We start from the raw sequence: 24,011 nt of genomic DNA on the forward strand, positions 1-24,011 counted from the left end.
AGTCAAGGGGTGCTGTCACAAGAAGTGCCATGTTAGGGAAGATGCTGAAGGAGTACCTTGCAGATTGTACAAATGTCCTCTGGGATTACTCTGAGCCTTTTAATTATTGGGTATCCAAGCTGGACACGTGGCATGAACTGGCTTTCTATGCTTTGGAGGTCCTTGCCTGCCCTGCTGCTAGCATTCTGTCAGAGCGGGTTTTTAATGCCGCTGGTGGAATTATAACAGATATGCACATCCACCTGTCAAATGAAAATGCTGACAGGCTGATTCTTATAAACATAATAATAATAATTTTATTTATATAGCGCCAACATATTCCGCAGCGCTTTACAAATTATAGAGAGGACTTGTACAGACAATAGACATTACAGTAGTGTTGAGCATTCCGATACCGCAAGTATCGGGTATCGGCCGATACCGAGTTCCGATATTTTTGCGATATCGGGAATCGGGATCGGGATGCATATTCATGTGTAAAATAAAGAATAAAGATAAAAAATAGGGATATACTCACCCTCTGACGCGCCCTGGTTGTAACCGCTGCAACCGGCAGCCTCCGTTCCTAAGAATGAGCGAGTGAAGGACCTGCGATGACGTCGCGGTCTTGTGATTGGTCGCGTGAGCGGTCACATGAGCGGTCACGCGACCAATCACAAGCTGCCACGTCATCGAAGGTCCTTCACTCGCTCATTCTTAGGAACGGAGGCTGCCGGTTGCAGCGGTTACAACCAGGGCACGTCAGAGGGTGAGTATATCCCTATTTTTTTTTTTTAATCTTAATTTTACACATGAATATGGATCCCAGGGCCTGAAGGAGAGTTTCCTCTCCTTCAGACCCTGGGACCATCCAGGATCACTTCCGATATTTGTGTCCCATTGACTTGTATTGGTATCGGGTATCGGTATTGGCGATATCCGATATTTTTCGGATATCGGCCGATACAATCCGATACCGATACTTTCAAATATCGTAAGGTATCGCTCAGCATTACATTACAGCATAACAGAAATCACAGTTCAAAATAGATACCAAGAGGAGTGAGGGCCCTGCTCGCAAGCTTATAAACTATGAGGAAAAGGGGAGACACGAGAGGTGGATGGTAACAATTGCTTTAGTTATTTGGACCAGCCATAGTGTAAGGCTCGGCTTCTGATTGGTCCTAATTCTAGGAATTTAGGACCTGAGAATGACGTCGCGGCTTGTGATTGGTCGCGTGGCGGTCACATGAGCGGCACGCGACCAATCAGAAGCCGTGACGTCATGGAAGGCCCTAAACGCGCTCATTTTAAGCAAAGAAGGCTGCCGGCTAACAGCGGTAAGGTCCAGGCTGCGTCGGAGAGGTGATTATATCAATATTTTTTATTTTAATTCTTTATTTTACACATTAATATGGATCCCAGGGCCTGAAGGAGAGTTTCCTCTCCTTCAGACCCTGGGAACCATCAGGATACCTTCCGATACTTGGTGTCCCATTGACTTGTATTGGTATCGGGTATCGGTATCGGCGATATCCGATACTTTTCGGGTATCGGCTGATACTATCCGATACCGATACTTTCAAGTATCGGACGGTATCGCTCAACACTAGTGTTCATGTAAAGCTGCATGAACCAGTTCACTGCCTAAGTATGTAGCAGTACAGACACAGAGGCTATTAAGTGCATGAAGTGTTTGAGAACATGATGCGAGGAACCCGATTATGTTTTTTTTAATTTTTTTTTTAATGGGTCACACAGGGATAGTCAGGTTAATGCGTTGAGGCGGTAGGCCAATCTGAACAAATGAGTTTTTAGGGCACGCTTAAAACTGTTGGAATTGGGGATTAATCATATTAACCTAGGTAGTGCATTCCAAAGAGTTGGCGCAGCACGTGTAAAGTCTTGGAGACGGGAGTGGGATGTTCTGATTATTGAGGATGCTAACCTGAGGTCATTTGCGGAGCGGAGGGCACAGGTAGGTTGGTAGACTGAGACCAGAGAGGAAATGTAGGGTGGTGCTGAGCCATGGAGTGCTTTGTGGATGAGGGTAGCAGTTTTGTACTGGATTCTGCAGTGGATGGGTAGCCAGTGTAATGACTGGCACAAGGTAGAGGCATCGGTGTGACGGTTGGTGAGGAATATGATCCTGGCTGCAGCATTCAGTACAGATTGGAGAGGGGAGAGTTTGGTAAGAGGGAGGCCAATTAGTAGAGAGTTACAATAGTCCAGACGAGAATGAATAAGTGAAACAGTAAGAGTTTTTGCAGAGTCGAAAGTAAGAAAAGGGCGAATTCTAGAAATGTTTTTGAGATGCAGATAAGAAAAGCAAGCCAGTGATCGGATGTGGGGGGTGAATGAAAGCTCAGAATCAAGTATGACCACAAGGCAGCGGGCATGTTGCTTTGGAGTAATGGTGGAACCGCACACGGAGATGGCAATGTCAGGCAAAGGTAGGTTAATAGAGGGAGAAAACACGAGGAGTTCAGTTTTTGACAGGTTCAGTTTCAGATAGAGGGATGACATGATGTTAGAAACAGCGGTAAGACAATCACTGGTGTTTTCTAAAAAGGTTGGCGTGATAACAGGAGAAAAAGTGTATAATTGGGTGTCGTCAGCATAGAGATGGTACTGGAAACCAAATCTACTGATTGTTTGTCCAATATGGGCAGTATACAAAGAGAAGAGGAGGGGGCCTAGGACTGATCCTTGAGGAACCACAACAGTAAGGGGAAGGTGAGAGGAGGAGGAACCAGCAAAAGATACAGTGAAGGAGCGGTCAGAGAGATAGGAGGAGAACCAGGAGAGAACGGTGTCCTTGAGGCTGATGGAGCGGAGCATAGTGAGGAGGAGCTGATGATCCACAGTGTCGAATGCTGCAGAGAGATCCAAGAGAATTAGCATGGAGTAGTGACCATTAGATTTAGCTGTTAGTAGGTCATTAGAGACTTTAGTGAGGGCAGTTTCAGTTGAGTGTAAAGAGCGGAAACCAGATTAAAGAGGGTCGAGAAGAGAATTATCTGAGAGATAGTAGGTAAGACGGGAGTGGACCAGGCGTTCGAGGAGTTTCGAGTTGAAGGGAAGGTTAGAGACAGGTCTATAATTAGGGGCACAGTTTTGATCGAGGGATGGTTTTTTAAGTAATGGATGTATGATGGCATGCTTAAATGAGGATGGAAAAATACCGGAAGTGAGAGAAAAGTTGAATATTTTTGTTAGGTGAGAGGTGACAGCCGGGGAAAGGGACTGGAGGAGATGTGATGGAATGGGGTCACTGGTGTAAGTGGTTGGGCGAGAAGATGCAAGGAGCCTGATTACTTCTTCTTCTGTAACTGGTTCAAAGTCAGAGAGTAGAGTTGAGCGACTTTCATTTTTTTAAGATCGAGTAGGGTTTTGGGAAACCTGATTTTGTCCAGAGTCGAGTCGAGTGCAGTCGGCCGATTGTCGCTAAAAGTCGGGGATCGACCGAAACACGAAACCCAATGCAAGTCAATGGGGAAGCATAGTCGGCAGTGAGTGGAGGCCAGGAAAACACCTACAGTGCCCATTTTAATGCCAAAAACATCCATTCTTGTTTCTGAAGCTTGTCAATCTTAATTAACTTTATAATAATAGTTGGGCATAGGAAATTGGGGGTCATTTGGCAAAAGTTGTGGGGGGAGTAGGGCTGGCTCAAGTTTTTCGTGGGCCCAGGAAATGCGGACTACGTCACGGCAGTGTTGCAGGGAGAGGTAAGTATTTCAACGTTGCAAGTGCTGTGATCCTGAGCAAGCAGGGGGGGCCCACTCGTTCGCATTGGCACTGGCACAGGGCCCCTCAAAGTACGGCGGTGTGTTTGCATGGCGGGGGCGCCTCCCACCAGCAGCGACACTTTTGCGTACTCTGAGTGGCCCTGTGCCAGTGACGTCGCCAACGAGTATGCCCCCCGCACCTGATGAAGGAACCTGCACTTTCATCTGCACCTTCCTCTTTGTCCCTGTGTAAGGTGGTTTAACATGCGGGAAGGGGAACCTTACTTTCAGCAGGGTCAGATTCTGGCTGTGTAGAGTACAAGGGGAATGTAGTGGTCTAGGTCAATGTACCAGCAGACTCATCTAGCAGTGGCTGGGCAATGGGCAGGATGAGGAGGAAACAGATATAGGGCCAAAGAATAAAGTAGGCTAAATGCAGATCAAAATTGGTAACAGGACTAAACAGGCGGCATTGCTTTGTTCAGTGGAGTAGCAAACCCAAGAGCAGCAGACACTGTTTCAAGGGCCTAACCACACTAGTAGGCCAAATGCAGTTTAATATCTGATAGTATAGGCCAAAAGCCAGAATGTGGAAGCTCAGCTTTGTTCAGTTGAGGACAACACCAGGGAAGGGCAGACACCGTTAGTAGGCCGGAACAGCCAATTTTTTTAAAAAACAGCAGTTAATAAGAGGCAGAAGGTAGAAGCTCAGCTTTATTCAGTTGAGGACAACACCAGGCAGGGGCAGACACCTTTAGTAGGCCGAAACAGCCAATTTTTTTAAAAAAACAGCAGTTAATAAGAGGCAGAAGGTAGAAGCTCAGCTTTATTCAGTTGAGGACAACACCAGGCAGGGGCAGACACCTTTAGTAGGCCGGAACAGCCAATTTTTTAAAAAAACAGCAGTTAATAAGAGGCAGAAGGTAGAAGCTCAGCTTTATTCAGTTGAGGACAACACCAGGCAGGGGCAGACACCTTTAGTAGGCCGGAACAGCCAATTTCATTTTTAAAAATCGTAATTTGGAACAGAAGGTTGAAGCACAGCTTTATTCAGTTGAGGACAACACCAGGCAGGGGCAGACACCTTTAGTAGGCCGGAACAGCCAATTTCATTTTTAAAAATCGTAATTTGGAACAGAAGGTTGAAGCACAAGCTTTATTCAGTTGAGGACAACACCAGGTAGGGGCAGACACCTTTAGTAGGCCGGAACAGCCAATTTCATTTTTAAAAATCGTAATTTGGAACAGAAGGTTGAAGCACAGCTTTATTCAGTTGAGGACAACACCAGGCAGGGGCAGACACCTTTAGTAGGCCGGAACAGCCAATTTTTTTAAAAAAACAGCAGTTAATAAGAGGCAGAAGGTAGAAGCTCAGCTTTATTCAGTTGAGGACAACACCAGGCAGGGGCAGACACCTTTAGTAGGCCGGAACAGCCAATTTTTTTTTAAAAAAGCAGTTAATAAGAGGCAGAAGGTAGAAGCTCAGCTTTATTCAGTTGCAGCTTCTTGGCAATAATATAAAGAAGACGCGACAGGACAACACTCGGTGGATGCCATATCTGTGTTTTCAATGGAAAAAAACCTTTCAGTTAACTACTTGCAGGAGAAAGTTTTTGTAGCTGGTGGCCAATTTTTGTACTGTACCAGTTTTTTGTTGTTAATGTTAAAATGTCTGCATTTGATATCTCTCCAGTATTTTCTTTTTTATAAGCAAAATACTGCAGTTTTACATCGGTTACATGGATACACAGGCAGCATTGTTGTCAGCGGGGGAGTATTTAAAGTTGGGACCGCAGACAGGCTATCAAAGGCCTAAAATAACAAACAATAGGCTCATGGCAGTTTTACATCGGTTACATGGATACACGGGCAGCTTGGTGGTCAGTGGAGGAGTATTTAAAGTAGGGACCGCAGACAGGCTATCAAAGGCCTAAAATAACAAACAATAGGCTCATGGCAGTTTTACATCGGTTACATGGATACACAGGCAGCTTGGTGGTCAGTGGAGGAGTATTTAAAGTAGGGACCGCAGACAGGCTATCAAAGGCCTAAAATAACAAACAATAGGCTCAAGGCAGTTTTACATCGGTTACATGGATACACAGGCAGCTTGGTGGTCAGTGGAGGAGTATTTAAAGTAGGGACCGCAGACAGGCTATCAAAGGCCTAAAATAACAAACAATAGGCTCATGGCAGTTTTACATCGGTTACATGGATACACAGGCAGCTTGGTGGTCAGTGGAGGAGTATTTAAAGTAGGGACCGCAGACAGGCTATCAAAGGCCTAAAATAACAAACAATAGGCTCATGGCAGTTTTACATCGGTTACATGGATACACAGGCAGCTTGGTGGTCAGTGGAGGAGTATTTAAAGTAGGGACCGCAGACAGGCTATCAAAGGCCTAAAATAACAAACAATAGGCTCAAGGCAGTTTTACATCGGTTACATGGATACACAGGCAGCTTGGTGGTCAGTGGAGGAGTATTTAAAGTAGGGACCGCAGACAGGCTATCAAAGGCCTAAAATAACAAACAATAGGCTCATGGCAGTTTTACATCGGTTACATGGATACACAGGCAGGCAGCTTGGTGGTCAGTGGAGGAGTATTGCAAGGAGTGTCTTTCCCAGTACTCCCAAAATATAAATAGATGTTAATGTCTCGCAAAACAACCAAAAAAAAAAAAAAAAAGGTGGCATACTTAGGTACAGGGGAGGGCTCATCTGCTGAGTTTCTGACATAGTAATTTGGCAGTAACTATTTAATGGTGCCAATATAGGACACAGACACAGACTACTTTAAGTTGCATCATAGATGTCTACAAATTTGTATTGTCAGTGCCAGACATTGAATGATGTCAGCGAATAGACTAAAGATTGGTGGAGCTGTGCGACATAATTTTGGACGTGGTAGAGCACATTTTGAGCTGGGGGAGGGGGGAACTCTCTTGAGGCCGGCGGGACCGCCCCAGGGCCCCTCATGTTACAACGGTCTGTCTGACGTTGGGTGCGCACCACCACCGCCAGAGACACTACATTGTACTATGAGGGACCCAGTGGCAGTGCCATCGACCAAAAGCGGCCACACCCACCTCTTCAGACAAACAGCAGTCTCACGGGTGCTTGCACCAAGTCGCGATACCACGGCCCCGTGTGGGGAGTTTGGCCATTTAGGGAGGTGTAAACATGTCGTATGCTGGACAATCAGCTGCAGCAAATTATACATTAGAAAAGTAATTCACAGTAGTCCACAGGCAAGAGCTTTTCATAGGAAAGCTAGGTGTCGGCCGGGCAAGGTGGGGCAAAAGATTTCGAAATCCAGTTGTGGTTCATTTTAATGAATGTTAGATCGTCAACATTTTGGGTAGCCAGACGAGTCCTTTTTTCGGTTAATATTGAACCTGCAGCACTGAATACTCTTTCTGATAGGACACTTGCTGCCGGGCAAGCAAGCTCCTGCAATGCATATTCTGCCAATTCTGGCCAGGTGTCTAATTTTGATGCCCAGTAATCAAATGGGAATGACGGTTGAGGGAGAACATCGATAAGGGATGAAAAATAGTTAGTAACCATACTGGACAAATGTTGTCTCCTGTCACTTTCAATTGATGCAGCAGTACCTGTCCTGTCTGCGGTCATAGCAAAATCACTCCACAACCTGGTCAGAAAACCCCTCTGTCCAACGCCACTTCTGATGTGTGCACCCCTAACACGCCTAGTCTGCTGCCCCCTGAAGCTCGTGTGAGAACGATCACGTGCGCTGTGTGTTGGGAATGCCTGAAGCAAACGGTCAACAAGAGTTGATTGTTTGGTTGCTAATATTAGTTCCAAGTTCTCATGTGGCATAATATTTTGCAATTTGCCTTTATAGCGTGGATCAAGGAGGCAGGCCAACCAGTAATCGTCATCGTTCATCATTTTCGTAATGCGTGTGTCCCTTTTTAGGATACGTAAGGCATAATCCGCCATGTGGGCCAAAGTTCCAGTTGTCAAATCTCCGGTTGTGATTGGTTGAGGGGCAGTTTCAGGCAAATCTACGTCACTTGTGTCCCTCAAAAAACCAGAACCCGGCCTTGCCACGCAACCAATTTCCAGTGCCCCCGGGAAAGCTTCCACATTAAAAATATACTCATCCCCATCATCCTCCTCGTCCTCTACCTCCTCTTCGCCCGCTACCTTGTCCTGTACACTGCCCTGACCAGACAATGGCTGACTGTCATCAAGGCTTTCCTCTTCCTCTGGTGCAGACGCCTGCTCCTTTATGTGCGTCAAACTTTGCATCAGCAGACGCATTAGGGGGATGCTCATGCTTATTACGGCGTTGTCTGCACTAACCAGCCGTGTGCATTCCTCAAAACACTGAAGGACTTGACACATGTCTTGTATCTTGGACCACTGCACATCTGACAACTCCATGTCTGCCATCCTACTGCCTGTGTATCCTCCCACAAAAACATAACAGTCCGCCTCTGTTGGCACAGTCTCTGAAGCATGTGCAGTGTTGAGTTCCACCTTGTTGCAACGTCTATGATTAGGCGATGCTGGGGAAGGTTCAAAGACCGCTGATAGGTCTGCATACGGCTGGCGTGTACAGGCGAACGTCGGATATGTGAGCAAAGTCCACGCACTTTGAGGAGCAGGTCGGAGAACCCAGGATAAGTTTTCAATAAGCACTGCACCACCAGGTTTAAGCTGTGAGCCAGGCAAGGAATGTGTTTCAGTTGGGAAAGAGAGATGGAAGCCATGAAATTCCTTCCGTTATCACTCACTACCTTGCCTGCCTCAAGATCTACTGTGCCCAGCCATGACTGCGTTTCTTGTTGCAAGAACTCGGACAGAACTTCCGCGGTGTGTCTGTTGTCGCCCAAACACTTCATAGCCAATACAGCCTGCTGACGCTTGCCAGTAGCTGGCCCATAATGGGACAACTGGTGTGCAACAGTGTCATCTGCCGATGGAGTGGTTGGCCGACTGCGGTCTGTGGAAGAGCTGTAGCTTCACCAGGAGGACGAGGAGGAGGAGGAGGAGGGGGTGCGAACGCCTACAGCCAACTGTTTCCTAGACCGTGGGCTAGGCACAACTGTCCCGAAATTGATGTCCCCTGTGGACCCTGCATCCACCACATTCACCCAGTGTGCCGTGATGGACACATAACGTCCCTGGCCATGCCTACTGGTCCATGCATCTGTAGTCAGGTGCACCTTTGTACTCACAGATTGCCTGAGTGCATGGACGATGCGCTGTTTAACATGCTGGTGCAGGCCTGGGATGGCTTTTCTTGAAAAAAAGTGTCGACTGGGTAGCTCGTATCGTGGTTCAGCGTACTCCATCAGGGCTTTGAAAGCTTCGCTTTCAACTAACCGGTAGGGCATCATCTCTAACGAGATTAGTCTAGCTATGTGGGCGTTAAAACCCTGTGTACGCGGATGCAAGGATAAGTACTTCCTTTTTCTAACCAGAGTCTCATGTAGTGTGAGCTGAACTGGAGAGATGGAGATCGTGGAACTTGCGGGTGTGTGTTATGACCCCAATGGCAGAGGGTCTCAGAAATAATTACTAAGTCTGCAAACACAAAAAACCAGCTCATAGGGCAGTGGTAACTGAGCTGACCATATATCTAATCCTAGCACCACAAATAGCAGCAGCCGGGGAACGTGCCTACGTTGGTTCTAGATGTCTCGCGCCAGCCGGAGAACTAACTAACCCTAGAAGGGAAAAGAAAGACCTTTCTTGCCTCCAGAGAAAAGCCCCCAAAAGTTGGATACAAGCCCCCAACAAATAATAACGGTGAGGTAAGAGGAAAAGACAAACGTAAGAATGAGCTAGGTATTTAGCAAAGAGAGGCCCACTAGCTAATAGCAGAATATAGTAAGATGACTTATATGGTCAGCAAAAACCCTATCAAAATATCCACGCTGGATATTCAAGAACCCCCGAACCGTCTAACGGCCCGGGGGGAGAACACCAGCCCCCTAGAGCTTCCAGCAAAGTCAGGAATCACATTTAGTACAAGCTGGACAAAAATAAGAGCAAAGCAAATAACCATAAAACAAAGAAGCAGGACTTAGCTTAATTTTGCACGAACCAGGACAGCAGACAGGAGCAAACAGAAAGGATCTGATTACAACGATGCCAGGCACTGGACTAAGGATCCAGGAAGTTTATATAGCAACACCCCTGGACTAACGACCCAGGTGGGTGCCAAACTGAGGAAAGACAATCCCAGAGTCATATCACTAGTAACCACAAGAGGGAGCCAAAAAGTCTAATTCACAACAGGTGTGCCGGTGGACATGGCAGACTGAGAGACGGTTGGAGACGGTATTGTTTCCGCCGGTGCCCTAGATGCAATATTTCCTCCTACAAAACTGGTGATTCCCTGACCCTGACTGCTTTTGGCTGTCAAAGAAACCTGCACAGATACTGCCGGTGGTGCGGAAAATGGTGGCCTTACAGTGACGGAAGGGAGGTTGCGTTGCTGACTAGCTTCATTGGCCGAGGGTGCTACAACCTTAAGGGACGTTTGGTAGTTAGTCCAGGCTTGAAAATGCATGGTGGTTAAGTGTCTATGCATGCAACTAGTATTGAGACTTTTCAGATTCTGACCTCTGCTTAAGCTAGTTAAACATTTTTGACAGATGACTTTGAGCTGATCAATTGGATGTTGTTTAAAAAAATGCCAGACTGCACTCTTCCTAGCATCGGATCCCTTTTCAGGGATGGCAGACTGAGCTTTAACCGGATGGCCACGCTGTCCTCCAACAGGTTTTGGCTTTGACACGCGTTTTGGGCCAGATACGGGTCCGGCAGATGGAACCTGTTGCGATGTTGATGCCTGCTGCGGCCCCTCCTCCACCTCCGCTTCTGAACTACTGCCGCCTGCACCCTGTTCCCCCAATGGCTGCAATCGGGGTCAACAACTGGGTCATCTATTACCTCCTCTTCGAGCTCGTGTGCAACTTCGTCTGTGTCACTGTGTCGGTCTGTGGTATAGCGTTCGTGGCGGGGCAACATAGTCTCATCAGGGTCTGATTGCGGATCAGTACCCTGAGAGGGCAATGTTGTGGTCTCAGTCAAAGGAGCAGCATAGTACTCTGGCTGTGGCTGTGCATCAGTGCACTCCATGTCAGAATCTACTTGTAATGGGCATGGCCTGTTAAGTGTTTCACTTTCTAAGCCAGGGACGGTATGTGTAAAGAGCTCCATGGAGTAACCCGTTGTGTCGCCTGCTGCATCCTTCTCTCTTGTTGTTGTTTTTGCTGAGGAGGACAAGGAAGCGACTTGTCCCTGACCGTGAACATCCACAAGCGACGCGCTGCTTTTACATTTACCAGTTTCAGAAGAGGAGGCAAAAGAGCTAGAGGCTGAGTCTGCAATGTAAGCCAAAACTTGCTGTTGCTGCTCCAGCTTTAAAAGCGGTTTTCCTACTCCCAGAAAAGAAAGCTTTCGAGGCCTTGTGTAGCCAGACGACGAAACAGGCTCCACAGCTCCAGACTTAGGTGGAATATTTTTATCCCCACGACCACCTGATGCTCCACTACCGCTACCATCATTACCAGCTGACAATGAACGCCCACGGCCACGACCTCTTGCACCAGACTTCCTCATTGTTTGAAAAACTTAACCAAATTAACTTTATTTGTTGCTGTCAAACAACTTACACGGTGAGCTATAACTTCAGTATGATTTCAATATCCCTTAACAGGTTGGTGAGACCACAAGGAAAATCAGGCACAATGTTACACACTCTGTTTCTGTGGCACCAAATCACAGAGATGACACACACGCAGGACTGTCACTCAAGCACAAATGTCAATATTAATCTCCCACCTATTTATTTATTTTTTTCTCAGGGAGACTTTAGAAACCAAATAAGATAAAATGTTTTTTTCAGGGACAATTTAGAAACCAAATAATAAAAAAAAAAAAAAAAAAAAAAGGCTTTCTATGGCCCACTGAATGAGAGATGGCACACACAGGAGTGGCACACAAGCCCTGACTGAGGCCAATATTTTTCTCCCACTGATTGATGGAGTTTTTTTTTTTTAAGGTAGATTTTCGAACCTAAATCAAGGAAAAAAATAAATAGGCTTTCTATGGCCCACAATTTGAGAGAGAGAGGTGGCACACCCAGGAGTCAAGACTGGCACACAAGCTGAAAGGGCAATATTAATCTCCCACTGTTTTTTTTTTATTTTATTTTTTCAGGGAGACTTTAGAAACCAAATAATAAAAAAAAAAAAAAAAAAGGCTTTCTATGGCCCAATGAATGAGAGATGGCACACATAGGAGTGGCACACAAGCCCTGACTGAGGCCAATATTTTTCTCCCACTGATTGATGTAGTGTTTTTTTGTTAAGGTAGATTTTCGAACCCAAATCAAGGAAAAAAATAAATAGGCTTTCTATGGCCCACTGAGTGAGAGATGGCACACACAGGACTGGCACACAAGCCCTGACTGAGGCCAATATTTTTCTCCCACTGATTGATGTAGTGTTTTTTTTTAAGGTAGATTTTAGAACCCAAATCAAGGAAAAAAATAAATAGGCTTTCTATGGCCCACTGAGTGAGAGATGGCACACACAGGAGTGGCACACAAGCCCTGACTGAGGCCAATATTTTTCTCCCACTGATTGATGTAGTGTTTTTTTTTAAGGTAGATTTTAGAACCCAAATCAAGGAAAAAAATAAATAGGCTTTCTATGGCCCACTGAGTGAGAGATGGCACACACAGGAGTGGCACACAAGCCCTGACTGAGGCCAATATTTTTCTCCCACTGATTGATGTAGTGTTTTTTTTTAAGGTAGATTTTAGAACCCAAATCAAGCAAAAAAATAAATAGGCTTTCTATGGCCCACTGAGTGAGAGATGGCACACACAGGAGTGGCACACAAGCCCTGACTGAGGCCAATATTTTTCTCCCACTGATTGATGTAGTGTTTTTTTTTAAGGTAGATTTTAGAACCCAAATCAAGCAAAAAAATAAATAGGCTTTCTATGGCCCACTGAGTGAGAGATGGCACACACAGGAGTGGCACACAAGCCCTGACTGAGGCCAATATTTTTCTCCCACTGATTGATGGAGTTTTTTTTTTTTAAGGTAGATTTTCGAACCCAAATCAAGGAAAAAATAAATAGGCTTTCTATGGCCCACAATTTGAGAGAGAGAGGTGGCACACCCAGGAGTCAAGACTGGCACACAAGCTGAAAGGGCAATATTAATCTCCCACTGTTTTTTTTTTTTTTGTTTTTTTTTTCAGGGAGACTTTAGAAACCAAATAATAAAATAAAAAAAATAAATAAATAGGCTTTCTATGGCCCAATGAATGAGAGATGGCACACACAGGAGTGGCACACAAGCCCTGACTGAGGCCAATATTTTTCTCCCACTGATTGATGTAGTGTTTTTTTGTTAAGGTAGATTTTCGAACCCAAATCAAGGAAAAAAATAAATAGGCTTTCTATGGCCCACTGAGTGAGAGATGGCACACACAGGAGTGGCACACAAGCCCTGACTGAGGCCAATATTTTTCTCCCACTGATTGATGTAGTGTTTTTTTTTAAGGTAGATTTTAGAACCCAAATCAAGCAAAAAAATAAATAGGCTTTCTATGGCCCACTGATTGAGAGATGGCACACACAGGAGTGGCACACAAGCCCTGACTGAGGCCAATATTTTTCTCCCACTGATTGATGTAGTGTTTTTTTTTAAGGTAGATTTTAGAACCCAAATCAAGCAAAAAAATAAATAGGCTTTCTATGGCCCACTGAGTGAGAGATGGCACACACAGGAGTGGCACACAAGCCCTGACTGAGGCCAATATTTTTCTCCCACTGATTGATGGAGTTTTTTTTTTAAGGTAGATTTTAGAACCCAAATCAGGCAAAAAAATAAATAGGCTTTCTATGGCCCACTGAGTGAGAGATGGCACACACAGGAGTGGCACACAAGCCCTGACTGAGGCCAATATTTTTCTCCCACTGATTGATGTAGTGTTTTTTTTTAAGGTAGATTTTAGAACCCAAATCAAGCAAAAAAATAAATAGGCTTTCTATGGCCCACTGAGTGAGAGATGGCACACACAGGAGTGGCACACAAGCCCTGACTGAGGCCAATATTTTTCTCCCACTGATTGATGGAGTTTTTTTTTTTTAAGGTAGATTTTCGAACCCAAATCAAGGAAAAAAATAAATAGGCTTTCTATGGCCCACAATTTGAGAGAGAGAGGTGGCACACCCAGGAGTCAAGACTGGCACACAAGCTGAAAGGGCAATATTAATCTCCCACTGTTTTTTTTTTATTTTATTTTTTTTCAGGGAGACTTTAGAAACCAAATAATAATAATAAAAAAAAAAAGGCTTTCTATGGCCCACTGAATGAGAGATGGCACACACAGGAGTGGCACACAAGCCCTGACTGAGGCCAATATTTTTCTCCCACTGATTGATGTAGTGTTTTTTTGTTAAGGTAGATTTTAAAACCCAAATCAAGGAAAAAAATAAATAGGCTTTCTATGGCCCACTCAGTGAGATGGCACACACAGGGATGGCACTCTAGCAGAAATGCCAATCTTAATCTCCCACAAAAAAAAAAGGGACTGTCCTACAATTACTATCTCCCTACAGTAATCTCAGCCAGGTATGGCAGGCAGCAATAGGAGTGGACTGATGCACAAATTAAATAAAAAGTGTGGACAAACAAAAAAGATAGCTGTGCAGAAAGGAAGGAACAAGAGGATATGTGCTTTGAAAAAAGCAGTTGGTTTCCACAGTGGCGTACACACAGCAATACAGCTATCAGGGAGCCTTCTAGGGCAGCCCAATGAGCTACAGCGCTGAGAGAAAAAAAAAAAAATGTAGCTTCCACTGTCCCTGCACACCGAAGGTGGTGTTGGACAGTGGAAATCGCTACAGCACAAGCGGTTTGGTGGTTAGTGGACCCTGCCTAACGCTATCCCTGCTTCTGACGAAGCGGCAGCAACCTCTCCCTAAGCTCAGATCAGCAGCAGTGAGATGGCGGTCGGCGGGAACGCCCCTTTATAGCCCCTGTGACGCCGCAGACAGCAAGCCAATCACTGCAATGCCCTTCTCTAAGATGGTGGGGACCAGGACCTATGTCATCACGCTGCCCACACTCTGCGTTCACCTTCATTGGCTGAGAAATGGCGCTTTTCGCGTCATTGAAACGCGACTTTGGCGCGAAAGTCGCGTACCGCATGGCTGATGCAACGCTGGGATCGGCTCGGTTTCATGAGACGTCGACTTTGCCAAAAGTCGGCGACTTTTGAAAATGAATGGCCTGTTTCGCTCAACCCTATCAGAGAGTGAACTAGATGCAGTGGGGGAGGGAGGACAGTGCATGGTATGAAGAGATTGGGGGATGATTTCCTGTCGAATGTGGTCAATTTTTTCTTTGAAGTAATTGGCCAGATTGTCAGCATGGAGATCCGTAGTTGGGGCCTGCACTCTTGGGTTGAGTTGGGACTGGAAAGTGTCAAAGAGACGTTTAGGGTTATTGGATAGCGAGGTGATGAGGGTGTTGAAATAGGTTTGTTTGGAGAGGTGAAGGGCAGAGTTGTATGTTTTTAGCATGAACTTATAATGGATGAATGATAAATGAACAAGGGCTGGATTGGGCAAGACTTCTGTACGCCACCGAATGAAAATAGCAAAACATAAACTCAAATACATTGTCTTTTTTGTGGAGGTGTACTCTCATGCACCTCTTTACAACCACACATGGGTATACGCTTCCTGATTTGGTCTGTTTGGTGTTATCCTCCTTCTTATCCTCATGCTCATCATCCACAACCACTAGAACATCAGTGTGAATGTATTCCGTGATGCAAAAGTCACTCAATTTTTGTGCAAGGGTGTTTTTATGATGGCCATAAATAATTTGAAACCAAAACGAATGTTACTCCCCCAGGGGGAAATGTCATAAAAAGGAGATGTACGTATATTCTTCCCATTAACTCTTAGATTTTCTATTTTTCCAATCTCTGGACCATCCTCTAACGAGCCAGTGTATACCTCTACCATATAAAAATATTTAAATACTATTATATTATATTTTTATTTATATCCCTGTCTCTGAGCTGTTGCTAGGGACCAACATATCTCATTGGATGCATTCTGGCTTCATATCTATGAACCCCTTTTGTTATTTTTTTCATAGGTGGGTTCACATGCTTTATTCATTTGTTTGATTTCAGTATGATTGATCATCATTATGTCTCCTCATTCTCCGCCACTAGATCACCAGGGTTAATGTGTTCTGTGCTGCTACAGCCAGTCCAATTTTTGGCAAGGGTGTCTATGATGCCCGTAAAATATTTTTAAAAAATGTATCCCCCTTGGGGAAATGTTTGTCAGCCCATGCACTGCATGTATGGGCATTACAAGTCTAGGAGACACACTCCTTCACATTGGGCCCAGTTTTTAATGAGGCCTTCAGTAAAGTCTCCTCATTCTCTGCCACTAGAACACCAGGTTAACGTGTTTTATGCTGCTACAGCCATTCAATTTTTGGGAAAGGGTGTCTATGATCACCATAAATAATTTTTTTAAAATATACCCCCATGGGGAAATGTTTTTCGGCCCATGCACTTCGTGTATGGGCATTACGAGACCCGCTCCTTTGTAGTGGGAAATGTTTTTTATGAGGCCCTCCTCCATGATTCCTTCAAGGGGGGATTGTGTTGTGTGCAAATTTGGGTAAAGGAAGCCCTTGCATTCAATGCATAAGGAAACAGTATGGCAGGACCAACTGTAGAATGTTAAGTAGGTTTTCTTGTGGCCATCCAGTTTCTGGGTTCAAAGGCTTATTGGGGTGCATATGACTTGGTAGCAGGGCAGGCCATGCAGTTAATACATAAGAAAACAGTATGGGATTACAAAATAAATAATGTGAAGTGTATTTTCCTTTGGCCATCCAGTACCTGGGTTCAAAGGCTTATTGGGGTGCATATGACTTGATAGCAGGACATGCCTTGCATTCAATGCAACTTTTTTTCAGCAGGCCCTCCTGTACCTCTCATGAAAGTGGTATTGGGGTGCGTTGTAATTCTTGGCAGCCCAGCCACTCACTGCATAGGGAATAACAGCATAGGAGATCCACTGTTTAATAATGGCCCTTTCAGAATAATGGCCTGATGACCCTCTAAAAATAGCCTTTGTGACTTTAAGAATCCCTCCTTCATAAATGAAACAAGATGGGCCTGCTTATATGTCACACACCACATGGCCAGCTAGGGGTATTAAATGTTACAATGGCATTTCCCAGTGAATGCATTTGTATTGGTTGAAAGCAATGTTGAAGTTGAAAAATGCATCAAAAACGCTGCGTATGAACATAGCCCAAGTGATGGAGTAACATTTTGGTCTGGGGTTAATTATTTTGCCTTATAGACAATTCCTTGAAAGGATGTACCTTAACATATTTCCAGCAAAATCCATTTTGGTTTCTTTTTTTATGTTTTTGGTGCACCTGTAAAAATGGTGTGAAACTCTGACAACATTGCTTACAGCTGTGACCTAGGAGTCAGAAATGCTTCCAGGGGCAAACCCCATGATGTTCCTGTGTCATTTGAGCAGTGTTTCCATCATTTTCTGATGTTTTTAGACCTTAAAAGGACCCCCGGGGGATCGCCGTAAAAATACTCGGGTGTGCCATAGACTTACCTTGGGCTCATTGCTCAGGCCGAGTACCCGAGTATTTCAATTTGCTCGACCCGAGCAACGAGCACCCGAGCTTTTAAGGGCTCACTTATCACTAGTCCTGATATTTCCAGTACTGGAAAAAACAGTACCGGAGCAATCAGTATCCATGTGTACGTGTGTTTCATACTTGAGTCATACGTGTGGCAACTGTGTGCCGCCCGTTTGACGCATCAATATCATACGTACCGGTGCCTGAGAAAAACTGGCACAGTTTGCGCTGTTCTCAGATGAGGGTGCTGAAGACAGCTCACATCATTGTCCCCTGGGATCAGCGCAAGCAGGGGACAATGTTGAGAGTTGTATTCAAGCGTAAAATTAAGAATAAATAAAAAAACAACAACCTGACTGAAGTTGAAAGAATCTATAGTGTAATCAATCTGTGCAACATTGCTCATCAGAATAAGTGGTGGCCGCAAGCGACAGCTCACACTGAATGGAGAATGGGAGAATGACTTGCTGCAGCAAAAGCAGGCCTTATTGTGAATTGCGGTGACCTCAATGAGATCACAGCTACCACCGTGAGAAAAAGTGTCATGGTGCAGTGCTGAGCTCTTGAGTTCATCGCAGTTCAGGCTTGTCTGGGAACACAGCTTCAGCTCACAGCAGCTCATTCTCCAGTGGTTTCCAGACTGGACAGTCGCATCTTGGCACCGTTCAGGTTGAAAACTATTTATCGCTGACATGAATTAGGTTTTTTTACAGGAGATGGTAGCTTCAATGGAATGGGCATTAGGTGAGTATCTTTATTTGTTTATATATTAGTTTCTGTTTCTTACAGGCTATGAGGGCTTCAATGGAATGGGTGCTAGGTGAGTATAACTGTTTTTATTATTTTTAAATAAAAAAGTAAAACTGTGTGCCTTTATATTTCAAATAAAACAGACTTTATTCTTGCTATGTGTTTAATTACATTTGTTTAATTACATTATAACTATAGGATTACTAATAGGTGAGTCACCTGTCAGGGCAGTGGGGTATTCGGTACCAAGTCAGCGACCCGGTCTGTGGCCCTTGGCGACCATGTAAAAGGGACGGTCTTTAAAGGGGTTGTGGAAATTAAGAAAGTTCGTGACGCCACCTGTGGTTTTCGGTCAGAGGTGACCGACGCTCCTTATAGGGGTCCTCTGGGGGTGATGGTGTTGCAGCAAAGATGGTGTCGCTTCCCACAGATGAAGCAGTGTTCCCATGGCTCCTGGTGTGTTTGGCAGGGATGGTGATTGCTGGCAAATAAATGGAGGACACAGGGTTGCAGTCTTTACCTGGTTTACTGGTGTTTAGCCACCTCAGTCCATAGTACCGGCAACAGGAAAAGATGGAGTCCAGGCAGCGCGAAGACAGGTGGAAATCCCCTTGACAGGTCAGTTTGGGAGCCTTCCACTATGTGCTGGTCTGCAGTCCCTTACTGCCTGTTGCTCTCTAACAAGGTCCTCTTACTTCCCTGTCCAGGGACAGTACCTGCACGGTAAGCAACTTGAGCAGTCTCTTTGGGGTCTCTGTCCATGGTGACTCCAGACTCTGATTGCTGCTGTACATCAGGCATTATGTGGGCAAGTCCCTTTTAGTTTCCTGCCCTCCGGTTCTGCCATGGGACCTGTAGTTTCTCGCGACTTTGGGTTCCCGGTGCCCGGTTTCTGCGCTCAGCTTAGAGAGGCCCAGTTGCAGGCCTCCTCTAGCTCCTAAGTCCTTCTGTGCTCCTTCATTGTCTGACACCAACTGTCAACTGTCTGCACCAGACAAACTGACTCCTCCTCCAGACCAGGATGTATATAGAGAAGTTCCCCTTAAACCAGGCTTAGAGCTCCCCCTTCTGGTCTGGAGTCAGAAAATGTTCCATATAAGATTACCTGCCAAAGGGATCTCTCCTGTCTCCAGGCATGGCATTACCCTCCCTGAGAGGAAGGCAATACTACTTTGGTGCCTGAACTCCTGGGGTGCCAAATAGGTGTCTTATTGATGCCTCTCCATTACTAACTCATGCGCTTGATGTCATCAGACAATACAAAGGTGACATCAACTCCACAAATATGAACCCCACTTGCCACTGACAAAGGGCAAGTGGGAAGAGCCAAGCAAAGCTTCAGAACTGGCACATCTAATAGATGCGCCTTTCCTGGGGAGGCAGGGGGATGTTATTTTTAGGTCCTCCACCAGCCTGAGAATACAAGCCCCCAGGTTTATCTTGTCTGGTTGTCAAATATTTAAATAATTTAAACAAATGGCGTGGGGACCCCTTTATTCTTGACTACCAGCCTTGCTAAAGCTGACAGCTGAGGGTTGCAGCCCGCAGCTGTCATTTTAGCCTGGCTGGTTATCAAAAATACAGGGGAACCCACACCTTTTTTTTACATTTTTTCAGTTATAGAGCAGGTGCTGTCTGACGAATACTCCCATCAGCCGCTGCCTGCTCTCACTGTTATTAGTGGCAGCAAAATTAGGCTGATGGGAGTAGTAGTCCCATCAACCGATGCCTGTGACCAGAGAAAAATTTTCAACTTTGGACAGATATTGTTGTTTTTATATTTTTTATTGTTTACAGGGGGCAATTGCTTCAGGGGATTCGGTGATAAGTTGAGCATAATGTGATTTTTCATTTTACTGTTATTTTTACACTTGAATACATCTCTCACCATTGTCCCCTGCTCGCGCTGATCACAGGCAGAGCATAGGACAATGATGAGAGCTGTTCTCAGCACCTGGTGCCGAGGAAGATCGTGAACAGTACTGCTGATTCCAACGTGCCAGTACATGTCACACTGATGACACACAGATGTCATCCTTGTGTCATAAGTATGCACGTGTGCAGGACGTTGTGCAGACGTTGTGAAGCCCATGCTGCAGCTAAACGGACATGTCATCATGTTTTGCCCATGAACATAATGTTTGTGGAAACACACTGACATGTACACAGACCCATTCACTTGAATGAGTCTACGTATGTAATTGTCTCCGGTATGTGTGGAAACTGTCACCAACCTTCACTATTAATCCCCTAAACAGGGATCTGTACTTAAAATGCGGTCCATTGGATTATTTCCATAGAAAAGCTGCTATCTGGAGGAGTGAACCAGAGGCAAGAAAATAGTCCAATAACTAAATCAGAAAGAGATCGATGTAGAGACAAAATCGTAATGAATGAGAATAGTCAAAGATCAAGCTGAATTCATAAATCACGCCTGTCCATTGGGAGAATAGCAAGGTACCAGTTACACAGAAGCAGATCTGCTTATAACTAGCAGTGGATAGTAGGATTTTAGGATCTTAAATAGCTTGCAGCCCCACCCAAACAAGACAGCGGTTAACACTATGTCTCCCACTATGGATGGAACTACAAGTCCCAGAGGGCACAAAAAAGAACTGTTATCCTACATTCAGGGACGCCATCAGGGCGTTACTGCTCTTACTGATGTATATAGCCTGAAATGGGCCCCCACTCCTCTTTCTATTTCTGATCACTGAGCCCCAGCAGCAGGATTCTGCCTGTTCAGTAACTGAACATGTGCAGGAAGCTTGTGACTTGCCGCATGACAACCGTTAGCAGCTGCCAGCAAATTACATTGCCATGTGCCTCAGATGGATGGGGGGGACAACATGGGGGAAGAACTGAGACAACATGGGGGCAGAATGGAGGCAACATTTGGGCAGAATGAAGACACATGGGGGTTGGATGGAGACACTTGGGGGCAGGATGGAGACATATGTGGGCAGAATGAAGTCACATTGGGCCAGGATGGAGACATATGGAGCCGGGAATGGGAGAACATAAGGGGCTAGGACTGGGAGAACACAAGGAGCCAGGAATGAGACATATGTGTTCCAGAATGAAATACATATGTGACCAATATGTGGGACATTATTACTGTAGGGCCTAATTCAGGGATACAACTGCCACCTGTTACCGTGTTACTGTGCAGGGTGACACTATGTCTCTTTTTTTTCTTCAACTGGTGTGTGTAGAAGTTGGGGAAAAATTGAAGAATTTGCAGTGGAAGCGGTGCTCTAGACAACTGTATGCTACTTTCTACTGAAACATGGCCTGGATGAAAGAAATGCTGGTGGTGTGTGCTGGATGAAGATGAAGGACTTCAACTAGAGACGTCACCGGTGAGACAGTGTGTTAACTATTCGCTTACAGTATACACTATATACTATATACAGAGCTCCTGTGTATAATGACACTGGTGATCTGTACACTGACACTATATGCATAACTCCTGTGCATTATGTCACTGGTGATCACTGTATTATCTGTACACTGAAACAATACACTGCCTATCGTGTACAGCGTTCCAGCGTATAATGGTATTATTTCAGTCACTATGTGGTGGTAATATGTGGTCTGGTCTTACTGTGGTGAAATGTTTTCCTTGTATGTGACAGTATTCGGTCACTATGTGGTGGTAATATGGGGTCTGTTCATGGTGTTGTGGTATTTGTTCCTTGTATGTGGTATTATTCAATCACTATGTGCTGATAATACAGTGGGGAAAATAAATATTTGATCCCTTCCTGATTTTGTAAGATGGCCCACTGACAAAGACATGAACAGTCTGCTATTGCACCAACAGTTGTCTCCTTCTCATCCAGCATCTTACTTATGGTTTTGTAGCCTATTCCAGCTTTGTGCAGGTCTATGATCTTGTCCCTGACATCCTTATAAAGCTCTTTGGTCTTTAATGCAGGTAACAAGTTGATTAGGAGCATCTAACTGGTCTATGGGAGCCAGAACTCTTAATGGTTGGTAGGGGATCAAATACTTATTTCTCACTGCAAAATGCAAATACATTTATATAATATATACAAAGTGATTTTATATTCTATCTATCAAAGTTAAAATTTAACTACCCTTCAAACTATAGACTGTTCAAGTCTTTGTCAGCGGTCAAACTTACAAGATCAGGAAGGGATAAAATATATATTTTTCCCAATGTATGCGGTCTGGTCATGTTATTGCGGTATTTCTTCCTTGTATGTGGCATTATTTGGTCACTATGTGGTGGTAATATATGGTCTGGCCATGGTGTGGTAGTATTTGTCTCTTGCATGTGGCATTATTTTGTCTCTATATGGTGGTACTATGTGGTCTGGTCATGGTGTTCTGCTATTCATCCCTTCTATTTGGTATTATTCAGTCACTAGTTGGTATTATTCAGTGGTCTGGCCATGGTGTGGTGGTATTTGGTCCCTTGTATGTGGTATAATTCGGTCACTATGTGGTGGTAATATGTGGTCAGGTCATGGTGTGGTGGTATTTGTCCCTTGTACATGGTATTATTCAGTCACTATGTGGTATTATTCAGTGGTCCGGCCTGGGTGTGGCAGCATTTGTCCCTTGTCTGTGGTATTATTCGATCACTATGTGGTGGTAATATGTGATCTAGTCATGGTGTGGCGATATTTGTCCTTTGTATGTGGTATTATTGGTCATTTTCAAAAATGACCAATAAATACAAATAAATAAAAATATACCTAAAAAGAGTATTGGATATTGTAAGAAATGTTTAATAGGTTAGAGTAGAGTGGAGCCCTGCAAAAAGAGTCTACTTTGTCGTGGTGGCGGCTTAAAACATCTTTTCACCAAAACAAAAGCTGATGGCTCTGTATGTGATATGGTGTTCAATGGGAACTATTAATGTGTGATTGGTGAGGACAAGGTGCAGAAGTGGAGTTTTTCCAAGAGTGAACGGTGAGACTGTGAAAGGTTCAAGGGGTGGAGCTCAAGAGGGAACAAAAATTTTGCCAGTATGGGGCCCTGAATTTCCTGGTGGCTGCTCTGCCTGCATTGCCCATAAAAAAGCGCAGTGCCATCTGGCGACAGAAGCAGAGGCAATAAGGGCAGACACTGATACAGATGTCATAATTAAAGTCTAATGTTCCTAGACATTAAAAAAAAACTAAACTCAGTCATTTTTCAAAATCCCCTTTTTGAAATATGCTGTGAAAATTGATGTACATCTGCTGATGTAAGATCTGTACAGACCCCCAAATATAATGCATCATATGTTCTCTTCTGCCCATATTAGAGAAATCATGGGCTTCCTCATCCTGAAGAATTGGCATGTGATTGCATCCTTCACGCCCAGATAAGTTATGCTCCTAAATAAGTGTACCATATATGAAATGAAGACTTGTGGGGTCAGCAGCATTTTCTATCATTAGGCATGGAAAATTTTAATTTCACATGTTAAAAATGTTAGCTAAAAAATAACAAGTAGGTATTCATTACCTGTTCTGATGGGGTATCGGCCAGTCAAAAATGCTGATCTACTTGGGGTACACAGAGAAGCTGCAGCAATGTGTTGAGTAAGTTTTACGCCTTCACTGGTCAGTTTATCAATATTAGGAGTCCTGAAGTTATATGAAAACTATAATTAACACAAAAAATTGAACCTAACAGTTAAATAAATCCAAAATGATGGACCTGGTTGTTATCTTTTTGATTTTACTGTCTGATTTGGCTGGCTCTTGCCATGTTTATTTGAGACCATACTATTCGATTAACACATACCACTGTGATTTTAAAACTTAGATTGTCCAACTACGCTTTTGCTCTTTGGATACCACAGTGAAACTTTTAATTTTA

General features: G+C 44.5%; 1 protein-coding gene across 5 annotated transcripts in view; it reads right to left on the minus strand.

Moving 5' to 3' along the window:
* The window catches only part of LOC143815482 (arylsulfatase H-like), a 134,039-nt gene that overhangs the window by 106,455 nt on the left and 3,573 nt on the right, over window positions 1–24,011 (minus strand). For 4 of the 5 annotated variants that reach the window (XM_077294711.1, XM_077294710.1, XM_077294713.1 and 1 more), the window contains one exon: window positions 23,655–23,776. The exons of the other annotated variant lie outside the window; for it this stretch is intronic. In XM_077294711.1, coding sequence (XP_077150826.1) covers window positions 23,655–23,776 — 122 coding nt within the window. The remainder of the gene's footprint in view (window positions 1–23,654; window positions 23,777–24,011) is intronic. 5 annotated transcript variants of the gene reach the window in all.

This window comes from Ranitomeya variabilis, chromosome 3 (genome assembly GCF_051348905.1).
Source record: "Ranitomeya variabilis isolate aRanVar5 chromosome 3, aRanVar5.hap1, whole genome shotgun sequence".
NCBI classification, from domain to species: Eukaryota; Metazoa; Chordata; class Amphibia; order Anura; family Dendrobatidae; genus Ranitomeya; species Ranitomeya variabilis.